Here is an 11879-nt window from a genome sequence, read left to right on the forward strand (position 1 = left end):
TTTCTCTTTTTACTTCTTTCCTGCTCTCTCTATTCTCTCTTTACTTCATGCTCTTATTTATTTTTTTTTTCTTTTCCCTGCATTTCTACTTTTCTCTCTTTCCTTTCGATTTTGTTTACGGTATTTGGCCTTATAATATATATATATATATATATATATATATATATATATATATATATATATATATATATATATATATATATCTTTTCTTTTGATTTTGTTAACAGTACTTTGCCTCTCTACCATCATCTCATATTTTGTTGTATTCTAATTAATTCTTCTTTCCAAATCTTTCCTTTATCTTATATGTATTTTTTTTTTCTTCCTTTAATTTTGTTAAAATCTAAAATTCACAGATAAATTTTCATTTCAAATCTTTCCTTTCTTCTTTCCTCTTTCCTTTCTTATTTACGTGTTAATTTTTTGTTCGATTCTTCCCTTTTGCTCTCTATTTTGTATTTATTTTTCTATCTGTTCCGTTGACAAATATTTATTTGCCTCATCTGTTCTAGTTATTTTCTATGACCTAACATCATAACCTAAAATCTAAATATCTGGGACAAAAGAAACAGGGATCTAATTCTGAATAATTAGACAAAGGAAAAGAAAATCTATTCTAGTTATTTTTCTATGACCTAACATCATAACCAAAAATCTAAATAAACGGGCAGGGAACAAGAGATCTTATTCGGATTTGTTAGATAAAGGAGAAGGAAATCTGATTGGGATAAATGAAAAAGAGATCTCAAATATGACTTACCGTAATAACAAAGCAATATCTCTCCCCAATAATTAAATCTCCAGCTCTCCTAGCAAATCTCGTTGTTGGTATTTTTTTTCATTGTAGGAACCTCCGATGCATGCAGTATTCTGCTTTGGGTTTTTTTTTACGGATGAGTTGATTGAGGAGAGATAGTTGTGAGTGGGAGGGAGTTAGTGGGGAGTAGTTTAGGGAAAATTATTATTTTAATTATTTAATTTTTTTTTTTTTTTGGTCGTTACATTAATTGTGAAATACTAACGGAAAGTGGTGAATGGTGTGATAGGAAACAAACCCCGGCGACGTAGGAAGCAGCTCTCACGGAACGGGAGCTTACGTTTAGCTATATAGGGAGTACTTCGGCCAAGGCCAATCAAGTAAGTGGCCTTACTATAGGATAGGCTAAAGAAATTGTATGAGTTATGATGATGTGTGGATTATGATGCTTGATGATATGTGCTGTATATACATATTTTGTTGAGTGACGCTTGATATGTTTGACGCACGTTGTGGCATTATGATGAGCATGATGATTGCATAATTTTTACCTTAATATGATGATGTTTTCTATATTGAGCATGCTAGATGATGATGAGTGCCATATTGCATCATGTCGTTAGATCGACATAGGACACAACCTTAAGAGCATGAAAATGATATTAATATAAATATCCACGAGTATGCGTTACCTAGAGTAACAAAGAGATGAGACTAGAGGGTTGTGTCAGAAGAGACATTACGATCGATTTAGAGGGACCTCATGCATTTTGTATGTTCATAAGCATAGGGCTACTTCCTCTAGAGATGATGAGTGCGGACGCGCACCTTATGATGAGCGTGAATGCGCACAGGTGTGAAAGCACACAGATGAGGGTGTTCATGAGGCGCATGACACTATGGGGTTCCGCTGACCTTCGGACGTCGCTACAGATTAGCTTGACCAGAGGGTCCAGGGGGTGTGCGAGCGCCCTGGGGACTCACACTCGCACGTGTGGGTTGTGTGTAGGGAAGTACTACACATCCAATTTGTCCGAGACTGGAGACCACCCCTTAGATGATTAGAGATAGGTCCCTATTCATGATTGCATGTGTTTGCATTAGCATGGCCCCTATAGTGGGATCACTTACGGAGTATTACTTCGAAATACTCAGGCCGTGTGCCATATTGTTTTTCAGGTAAAGGCAAGGCTCCCATGTACGGTTGACGGTGGCATCGTGATCAGAGACTGTGGCGCGTACATAGGATAGTTGCATATTTAAAATTCCTAGTCTTGGTTAGGATAGGGCGTTTGCATTTCATTCATTTATATTAATTAATTTGTAATCATTTTATTTTATCTTTTGAACTCCAGCACGATGTTTGAAACACGTAAGTCCGGCAGTGTTTTCCAATGTTTACATGTTTTCCGAAGTTTTAAATTTTTCCGCTAATAAAGATGAGCATTCTTAGATTTTTTATTCTGCATTAGAGATGAGCATGAGACGTTAGTGGCGACTCTAGAAATGTGGAAATTTAGGGTCGTTACAATGACTGTTATGACGTAAATTATGTTATGTAATGTTATGATTTATGTTATGTTATGTCAAGGATACGTATTGATGTATTATGACATATGTTGTGCTATGATATGCCATGCACACCGGTTAGCATGTTTTTTTTTCGAGACGGTGAAATACTGATATGTCAAAAATGTATTCAAGAAAATATTTATGAAAGAAAAAATGTACGATCTGCATGATTTGAAGTTACAGTGACCTCATGCATTGGATACTTCCCTGTTATGATTAGTTGATTAGTACGGATGCGTACCTTAGAACATTTATGTTCGTCATGATTTTATAATACAGTATTTTGTACACCACAATACTATGCAGGCTCTTTTCCCTCCGTGAATCCAGCAATGTGAGTGTGCATTAACTGAAGGGTATACCTTAGGGTTACATATACGTTCGCCTAGTGGGTCTATGTGCATGTACGTGGTGTGTAGAGAAGTACTACACATCCAATTTTAGCCCAGACTCAAAAGTAGAATTCAAGGTGATGAAATGATAGGTCCATCCATAATTGCTTGTGTATGCATTTCCTAACTCCAATAATGGGGTCACTTATTTACTGAATATTTGAAAGTACTCAAGTCACGTGCTACTATTATTTTCGACACTCTTGTACGATTGACAACTTCTTAGTGACGTGACAGGTTTGGAATCTTTCCACCTCCCAAAACTAGTCATGATTGTTTCCATAATTTTAAGAACATTCCTTAAAAAATTGGAAATGAGAAACCGGATTGTATAATAATATGTTAATAAAAATCTGAAGTGGCGTATGAAGAATTAATTGGTAAGTTTGAAAATGAAGTTATATTAGAAATATTAAAGTTTTATGGAAAGAAATAAATTAAAAAAAAAAAAAAAAAAAAAAAGAAAAAGAAATAGAAAAGATAATAAAGATTTGGTTGATATATGGATGGACAAAAAATAGCCGAAAGTTCCCCCCATGAATGGCTACGGAAGAACCAATAATGCAATATTAATAAATTGATTCTTTTGATAAAGTAAGAATTTTTTTAAAAAATAATTAAAAAAGAAAGCACACATCTGCCCATCCCTACCAATGAAATCACCAGAAGCATACGAAAAATGTGTTCCCTTCAATGTGGATTCCCTACCAACACCCATTCATACACCATTTTTATTCAAATTTTCACACATGTTGACTTTTTTTTTGGACAAAATGTGTGTATATATTTTATATGTATGTATTAAATATTTGAAATTCCCGTCCCTTTCTTTACCGGCTTCAACTTTGCATTTAAATGCCCACAAAGTTTCTAAAATCTGTTCAAATCTCAGTTCCTCATACATACGTTTTCACGTCTTCAGATTCTCCCTTCAACGTTCATTCATTTCTTCCGGTGTTCGAGTCAGTGATTTTCAATCCCTTTTGCTTTCTGAATTCTTAATCTGTTGCTTTCTGAATTCTTAATCTGTTGCTTCCTTCTTCTTTTTTTTTTTTTTGTTTTCCTTCAAATTTCTTAGTCAATTTTGTTTGCGCGAATGAAATTGCCTTTTCTTCTTATTCTCTGCTCAACATGATTGATTTCTTCTAGCCATTTCAGTGAGTGATTTTCGCCTCTTTCTTCTTCTGTTTTTCGACTTTGCGGAGGAATTCTGTGTGATTTGTGTTCTTTCTTTTGAATTTTCGGTTGAAACTTGAGTTGGAGATTTCTGCAGGAAGTTCGATTACTTGTAACTAATCTGATCGACTACAAACAGAGGACGGAAGCGTTTGGATTTCTTGTTTGTTTGTTTGTTGATTTGTGAATTAATTCTGATTCTCCTGTGTTTTCTCTTTTGCCAAATTAGTTTCTGTTGAGATTTCCAGAACATCCTTCGAAATCTCCTCGCGAAATTCACGTCTTCGTCAATTCATTTTCCATTTTCTCTCTGAAAATTCAGTTGGAAAACTACTTTTTCTACCGACTCCTTTGATTACAAAGAAATTCCGATTCTCCTCAATTTCTTTTCTAAATAAAATTCGGATCCAAAATCAAAATCAAAATCAAAATCAAAATCTCCATCGGAATTTCAGTTTCCGCACATCCGAGTAAACAGTTTTGTAAATCTCAAACAAACATTGAAGCCAAAACTAGAGTCGATTAATCACCACAGACAATTTCAGTTTCAGAACTTCCGAAACCGGCACACAAAATGGCAATAAAGTCAAACGGATTCACGAAAGGCCATTTTCCAGAGGAATTAAAAAAACTACTGAGATCCGTGGCGTCGGATTGGGGAGACAAAATCGAGGACATGGAAGAAGCACTGCAAGTGAGTCGATTAACAGGAGCGATGACGAACGAGGTGTACGAGATAAAATGGAGCTCAAAAAGTGGCGCGCAAGCTCGGAAGGTTCTGGTGAGAATGTACGGAGAAGGAGTGGAGGTTTTCTTCAACAGAGAAGACGAGATCAGAACATTCGAGTGCTTGTCCAAGCACGGCCATGGCCCTCGTCTTCTTGGCCAGTTCTCTGATGGAAGAGTGGAGGAGTTCATCCACGCCAGGGTACGTCCCTTCTGTCCAACTTTAATTGATTGCGATATTTTTCTTCTTTATTTATTTTATTTTATTTTATTTTTTAATTATTATTTAATTTTGGGGGAAAAACTAACCAACCAAAACAGAACAAACCACCCATAATTCCAAGTATACCCTTTCCCCATATGAATGTTAAAATTCACCTTACACCATCCCTAATTTCAACCTTTTTTTATGATTATGTCTTTTTTGTATATATATTTTAAAGCTTTTTGATGAGTCATCAACTTTTCTTATTTAAAATTTACATGGTCGGTCCGTAGTGTATATGAAATTTATTGTACACCGTATTCAAAGTTGCATACCCAGTCAAAGCTTAGCGTGGACTAAAATACTCGAGCTTATCCAAAATAAATGTTGACTATTATAACCCTGTAAAGTCCACTACAAAAATCTTGTGATCAAACACTTCAAACTACTTTTTTTTTTTTTCTTCTTTTTGGAAATGGTCTTCAAAATAATAGTCCTATATCAGGACAAGTCTTTATTACACGCACAGCAGAATATTAAATTTAAAATTAATTTATATCATGAGATACAAAATAATAAAATTAAAAAATATATGAACTTTTTATTAATATTAAAAAAATTTAATTTACTTTTAGAACCTTCAAATATTTTATATTTTTTTCTTTTTAGCCTTTAAGTATTGTATTTTGTCTTTATTTTTGTTTTTCATTAAAAAAAAATAAAAAGACATAGAATCTCTTTCGAAAATCATTTGCACCGTAACCAACAAAATTCATTGCACTCACTACAATCTTTGGATCAGTGACTCCCATACATCCCTTTGTGGACCCGCAATTGCTTTTATCAATGTAGGGATAATTTATTTATAACACAAATAGTCCTACGGAAAATTTTCAGAATTCAATTTTGACGCTTCTTTTATTGAATAAATGAACTTTATGATGTAATAATTAGTTTAATTTTCTAATTTTTATTTGCAGACGCTATCAGCTACAGATCTTCGAGACCCAAAAACATCTGTACTTATAGCAAGTAAATTAAGGGAGTTTCACAACCTTGACATGCCTGGTCCAAAAACTATCGTTCTTTGGGACAGATTGAGGTAACATTTTGAATATGTGCTTTTAGGTCTTAAATTTTGTTTTAATCCTCGTTCATTATTTATTTATTTATTTTTTTTTTTTTGTTGGAAAAAATGATCAGAAATTGGGTAAGTGAAGCGAAGAGATTGTGTTCAGCAAGTGAGGTGGAAGAGTTTTGGTTGGACACATTGGAGGAGGAAATAAAATTGGTTCAAAGGGAACTCTCAAAACATTCTCAACTCATTGGCTTTTGTCACAATGACTTGCAATATGGCAACATCATGATGGATGAACACACATCATCAATAACCTTAATTGTAAGTTCTTCTTCTTTTTATTATTATTTATTAAAATGGTTCATTTTCATGCTACACCTAAATTTGTTTTAAATTTACTGACAAGTACAGAGCCTAATAAAAATAATAATGAGGATTAAATTGATCTTAAATTAAAAAAGAAAAAAGGATTTTTTTTTTTTTTTTTTTGTTTGTGCAGGATTATGAGTATGCAAGTTACAATCCAATAGCTTATGACATAGCAAATCATTTCTGTGAAATGACAGCTGATTACCACTCTGAGACTCCCCATATTTTGGACTACACTTCATATCCAGGTCACGCCCTTTTTTTAGTTTTTTTATTTTTTATTTTATTATTTTATTTTTTTTTGGTAACTTTGTAAATGAAGCTAATTCACTTTTTCTGTATTTCCAGATCTGGAGGAACGTACAAAATTTGTTCGTGCATATCTGAGCTCAGCAGGTCAAATTCCCATACTTTTTCATTCTTAGTTATCCCTACAATAATAGAAAATCACTAATGGTTGGGAGTGAGCTCTCTTAGTTAATTTAGTAGAAAATCATGGGTAAAGTGAGGAATATTATGTCCATTGGTAATGAGGCTTTTTGAGAAAATCTAAAATAAAGCCACGAGAGCTTATGCTAAAAGTGGACAATATTGTACCATTGTGGAGATCCGTGATTCCTAACACCAACTTCATTATGTGGTGGATAAAACAGGTAGAAACCCGAGTGAAGAAGAGGTGGAGCAGCTGGTGGAGGAAGCTGAGATATACACTTTACCAAATCATCTCTTCTGGGGTCTGTGGGGAATTATTTCAGTGAGTATTATTATTTTCCTATAAATTTAAAGCATATATAGGATTTACTTATGTTTCAAATTTGATGTAGGGTCATATAAACAAGATTGACTTTGACTACTTTGAGTATGCGAGGCAGAGGTTTGATCAATACTGGCTTAGAAAGCCTCACCTCTTACCTTCTTCTATCGTTGATCCCATTGTTGATCCTATTGTTGATCACTTTTGTCTAATGATGAATGCCTCCTAAATGTATTACTATATATATATATATATTTTTTGTATTTCCTTTTATACCCAATATTTTATGTATGTTCTTAAGAACAATAAGTCAACATTTTTATGTTGATGTTTGTTGTGTAGTTCAATGTTAATTAGTGTATGTTAGAACATTACTTATATGTCTTTTTCTTTTTCATTATTTAGGAAAATTGTGACTTTTTTGTATTGTTTTATGAATTGTCCATCTCTTTTCTTCTTTAAGCTTTACTTTTCTATAGTTTCTTTTCGTGGGTGCAAAAGGAGAATTATTTGCTTATCATTTTTGAAAAGTAGTTAATAAAGAGCTAATGTGATATTTCAATGGTGATTCTTGTTTAGTTTTATTATACAACGTACTTAGTATAAACAAACAAATATAAGAGAATCATACAAACATGTGTGAAATTGAGTGTATAACACTCGAGCCCAACAGGTGCATAAGCTTTCTTTAACTTTTCCATTTTCAAATTGGAACTTGTTAGATTTTCTCGAAGATTTTATAGGTTGAATTTCAAATTAAACTAAAAATCCTTAGGAGCAAAACGGTAATTTAGTTTGAAAGAAGGAAAAAGAAAGAACAAAAAGAAAAAGGTAGGATTTGAGGAGAAAGAAGAGGAAGAATCCAAATTTGCTTAAATCAGCGGTCCACATCTAATTTTGGTTGAAAACTTTTCATAAGAAACCTTGAATTGAGGAGATTGGTTATCCTTTTCATCAATAATCAAAGAGTTTCTAGAGGGAAGGTGTATGGATTTTTTTGTTAGGCTATGGAGCCTGTATGGATTTTTTGTTAGGCTATGGAGCCTGATACTTATTTATAGCTTGGTCAACGTTTATATTTGATAAAGCTTTATATAGTAAATCTATAAGCTGATAAAGCTATATATGGTAAATAGCTATATATAGTAGAATAAAGCTTTATATAGTAAATCTATAAGCTGATAAAGCTATATATGGTAAATAGCTATATATAGTAGATGTCAACGTTTATAATAGCTATATATAGTAGATGTCAACGTTTATATTTGATAAAGCTTTATATAGTAAATCTATAAGCTGATAAAGCTATATATGGTAAATAGCTATATATAGTAGATGGCAGAAGTAAATCTATAAGCTGATAAAGCTATATATGGTAAATAGCTATATATAGTAGATGGCTAAATCTGGTAAAGCTATATATAGTAAACTAAACCATATATCTGGTCCGATAGAGCTTTGAAAATGTACTTTTCTATTCTCTATACTCTCTGTACTTTTCTATTCTCTATACTCTCTCTTGTTGTACATACCTGAAGTCATCAATACAAAATCCTTTTAGCCAGAGTTCTTCTTGCAACTTTTCTCTATCCTTTTTCTTTGTGTTCATCTAGATCAAGCGTGTGTAGCCAGAGTTCTCCTTGCAACTTTTCTCTATTCTTTTTCTTTGTGTTCATCTAGATCGAGCGTGTGCGTTGTTGTGCGATCCTAACAACTGGTATCAGAGCCTAACAACTGGTATCAGAGCCTAACAACTGGTATCAGAGCTTAACAACTGGTATCAGAGCCAGGCGGAAGTCAGAGCTAGGCGAAATTTACCACGATCTGTGAAGATGGAAAGTTCAAAGATTGGAACTGAGAAGTTTGATGGATCCGATTTCATTTTCTGGAAGATGCAGATTGAAGATTATCTGTACCAGAAAGATCTTCACGAACCTCTGTTGGGGGTGAAGCCGGATACCATGACCACGAAACAGTGGAAGCTCAAGGATCGACAAGCCTTGGGGCTGATCCGGTTGACGCTATCCAGAAACGTGACGTTCAACATTATCAAGGAGAAGACAACGTCAAGTCTGTTGAAGACGCTGTCGAATATGTACGAAAAACCGTCGGCTATGAACAAGGTGTATTTGATGCGGAGATTGTTATGAGTCCTTGTGAGAACTTCGTTATGAGCAAACATAAACGAGTTAGCTTCACAAAGACTGTTAGAGAATTGAAGAAAAGTACCGGAAGAAGCGCGCTGAAACTCCAGAGGGGGTTGCGTCGCCCGGAAGCGTCGCTGAAGCTCCAGAGGGGGTTGCGTCGCCCGACGCTGAAGCTCCAGAGGGGGTTGCGTCGTCCGGAAGCGTCGCTGAAAGCTCCAGAGGGGGTTGCGTCGGCCGGAAGCGTCGCTGAAACTCCAGAGGGGGTTGCGTCGCCCGGAAGCGTCGCTGAAACTCCAGAGGGGGTTGCGTCACCCGGATGCATCGCTGAAGCTCCAGAGGGAGTTGCATCGTCCGGAAGCGTCGCTGAAGCTCCAGAGGGGGTTGCGTCGTCCGGAAGCGTCGCTGAAGCTTCAGAGGGGGTTGCGTCATCCGGAAGCGTCGCTGAAGCTCCAGAGGGGGTTGCGTCGTCCGGAAGTGTCGCTGAAGCTCCAGAGGGGGTTGCGTCGCTCGGAAGCGTCGCTGAAGCTCCAGAGGGGGTTGCGTCGCCTGGAAGCGTTGCTGAAGCTCTAGAGGGGGTTGGGTCGTCCGGAAGCGTCGCTGAAGCTCCAGAGGGGGTTGCGTCGTCCGGAAGCATCGCTGAAACTCCAGAGGAGGTTGCGTCGGCTGGAAGCGTCGCTGAAACTCCAGAGGAGGTTGCATGGGCCGGAAGACTCTTGCTGAAACACCAGAGGTGAAGCAAGTGGGAGTTGATGTTGAGTTGCTCAAAGATTCACAGAGTGATGTTGTAGCGGATACTCATGAAACTCCTGAGACTCTTGCTGAGAAACCAGAGGTGAAGCAAGTGGGAATTGAGGTTGAGTTGCTGAAAGATTCACATAGTGATGTTGTAGCAGATACTCAAGAAATTCCTGAGACTCATGTTGTTGGCGAGGAACCCGGTCTATCATTCAAAACACAGAAGGCGATACCATTTCACTCGGAGGTTAGTTGAAGATGGTGATGTGTTTTGAGAAGATAGAGGGTGCAAAGAATCTAGCAAACATGTTGACAAAATGTGTTGATGTTGGAATATTGGGTTGTGCAAAACCTCAATTGGTATGGTGCAGTGAAGATGCTCATGGTCGTTTGAGAGTGAAATTCTTGGTTGACTAGATCAGTCTCCATGTAACGACTTGAAATTTTCTACTTAATTTAAGGTCGCTACTGTATACATACCATAAACATTGAATACGGAAGACTTCATTTAAATTCCATAAAACATAACCTTTAACTTAAAACACAGCCATGGACTTAAGTGTTTCGAAAACATCTTTAAAACGACACAACAAAAGACCCGAAATAAAATAAATAAGCGTTTAAGTTTAAAACATCCTATTCTATCCTAAGTTTAAGAAAATGAATACCACTATCCTATGCATGTGCCATGATCTCGAGTTGCGATGCCGTCGTCAGCCGTACAGGAATGCCTTGCCTTAACCTAAAAAATGTAGTAGCACATGGCTTGAGTATTTAAAGAAATACTCAGTAAGTGACCCCACTATTGGGCTTAAATGCAACAATCACATGCAATAAAATGATGGGACCTATCTTTCGTTTCGTTTCATTTCGTTTCGTTTCGTTTCGTTTCTTTTTCGTTTCGTTTCGTTTTATTTTCCCTACGGTGTAATCCTAACAGGTCATCGTGGACGTGTACCATATACTCTACACGCAGCCCATACGTGCGAGTATGAGCTCACCAGCTAGTTCGCACATCGCTCGGCCACTGTCCTTAGCCGGTGGGCATGCTCTGGGGGCCCACCGGGACCCGTTAAAACTAAAACCGTCACGGCAGCGCTATGCAGGGCATAACGATCGTTGTCCTGCCATTTGGATGTACGCGTCCGTACCCTCGTGATGGGATAGGGGTATCCCCCCAAATGCATGATCACACAATATGCATGAGGTCCCACTAGTCCTACAGTCATCATTTAATGAACATAACCCCGTGTCACGTTTTCATGCTTACATGTCATTCTCATTCTCATTTCGTTACATATCATACATATTCCTAGCGGGGTTATGTATCATGCAATTTACCGTATTTCATGTCATACAATTCAATCAGTTACATTTCAATACCCATACAACAAGCCATAATCGTACAAGGGCCACACATCGTCACATGCATTCATATCACATCAACTAAGCAGCATAAATAACATACATTCACGTTCACATGATTTCGTACTTAAGCACAATAATCTAGCATACAATGTATCATATCATAACCAAGTCATAACGTAAACACTTCATAGTCATATCGTTCTCTAACTTACCATAGCCTTAACGTTCTTATACCTATCACAGACATATCATTACGTGACGTACCTTAGTCATATCGTCACAAGAACGTACCCTAACGCTATCGTTCTATCAATCTATCACAAACCTATCCCTTTCTACCCATAACCTAACTGTATTCTTTCATCAATCTCTCCTATCGTTACATTTCGTTTTGTGCATCCTTCTCGTACCCTATCTTAAACATATTCTTGAGCACATCGTACCATAATTATTATCATACAAACCACATATTATAACATAACATAACATATAGGAAGCATATCGATCCACAAACAATTCACACATATCAATATATATGACACGTACAGAACCATAGGGCACGTGTCAACATCAAATATAACCATGCCGATAGTAAGGTCA

At 36.4% G+C, this 11879-nt stretch overlaps 1 protein-coding gene across 2 annotated transcripts; it reads left to right on the top strand.

Moving 5' to 3' along the window:
* Positions 1-3520: 3520 nt before the first annotated feature.
* On the top strand, positions 3521-7409 carry LOC111787552 (putative choline kinase 1). Of its 2 annotated transcripts, XM_023667553.2 has the most exons (8): positions 3521-3683; positions 4443-4825; positions 5809-5930; positions 6032-6227; positions 6406-6523; positions 6624-6671; positions 6929-7029; positions 7100-7409. In XM_023667553.2, the coding sequence occupies exons 2-8, from the start codon at positions 4472-4474 to the stop codon at positions 7256-7258; spliced, it is 1098 nt and encodes a 365-aa protein (XP_023523321.2). In that variant the 5' UTR covers positions 3521-3683; positions 4443-4471; the 3' UTR covers positions 7259-7409. The 2 variants fall into 2 exon arrangements, with proteins under 2 accessions (XP_023523321.2, XP_086977078.1); XM_087120952.1 differs by lacking the exon at positions 3521-3683 and having other exon boundaries at positions 3701-4825.
* The last annotated feature ends 4470 nt before the right edge of the window (positions 7410-11879 follow it).

This window comes from Cucurbita pepo, chromosome 2 (genome assembly GCF_057944985.1).
Source record: "Cucurbita pepo subsp. pepo isolate OVF chromosome 2, ASM5794498v1, whole genome shotgun sequence".
NCBI lineage: Eukaryota > Viridiplantae > Streptophyta > Magnoliopsida > Cucurbitales > Cucurbitaceae > Cucurbita > Cucurbita pepo.

What these genes read in the sequence shown, in the direction of transcription:
- LOC111787552 (XM_023667553.2), top strand. Translation starts at nt 4,472, where the DNA reads ATGGCAATAAAGTCAAACGGATTCACGAAAGGCCATTTTCCAGAGGAA. An exon ending in CATCATCAATAACCTTAATT is followed by an intron (nt 6,228 to 6,405) that starts GTAAGTTCTTCT and finishes TTGTTTGTGCAG; the next exon opens with GATTATGAGTATGCAAGTTA. An exon ending in GTCTGTGGGGAATTATTTCA is followed by an intron (nt 7,030 to 7,099) that starts GTGAGTATTATT and finishes AATTTGATGTAG; the next exon opens with GGTCATATAAACAAGATTGA.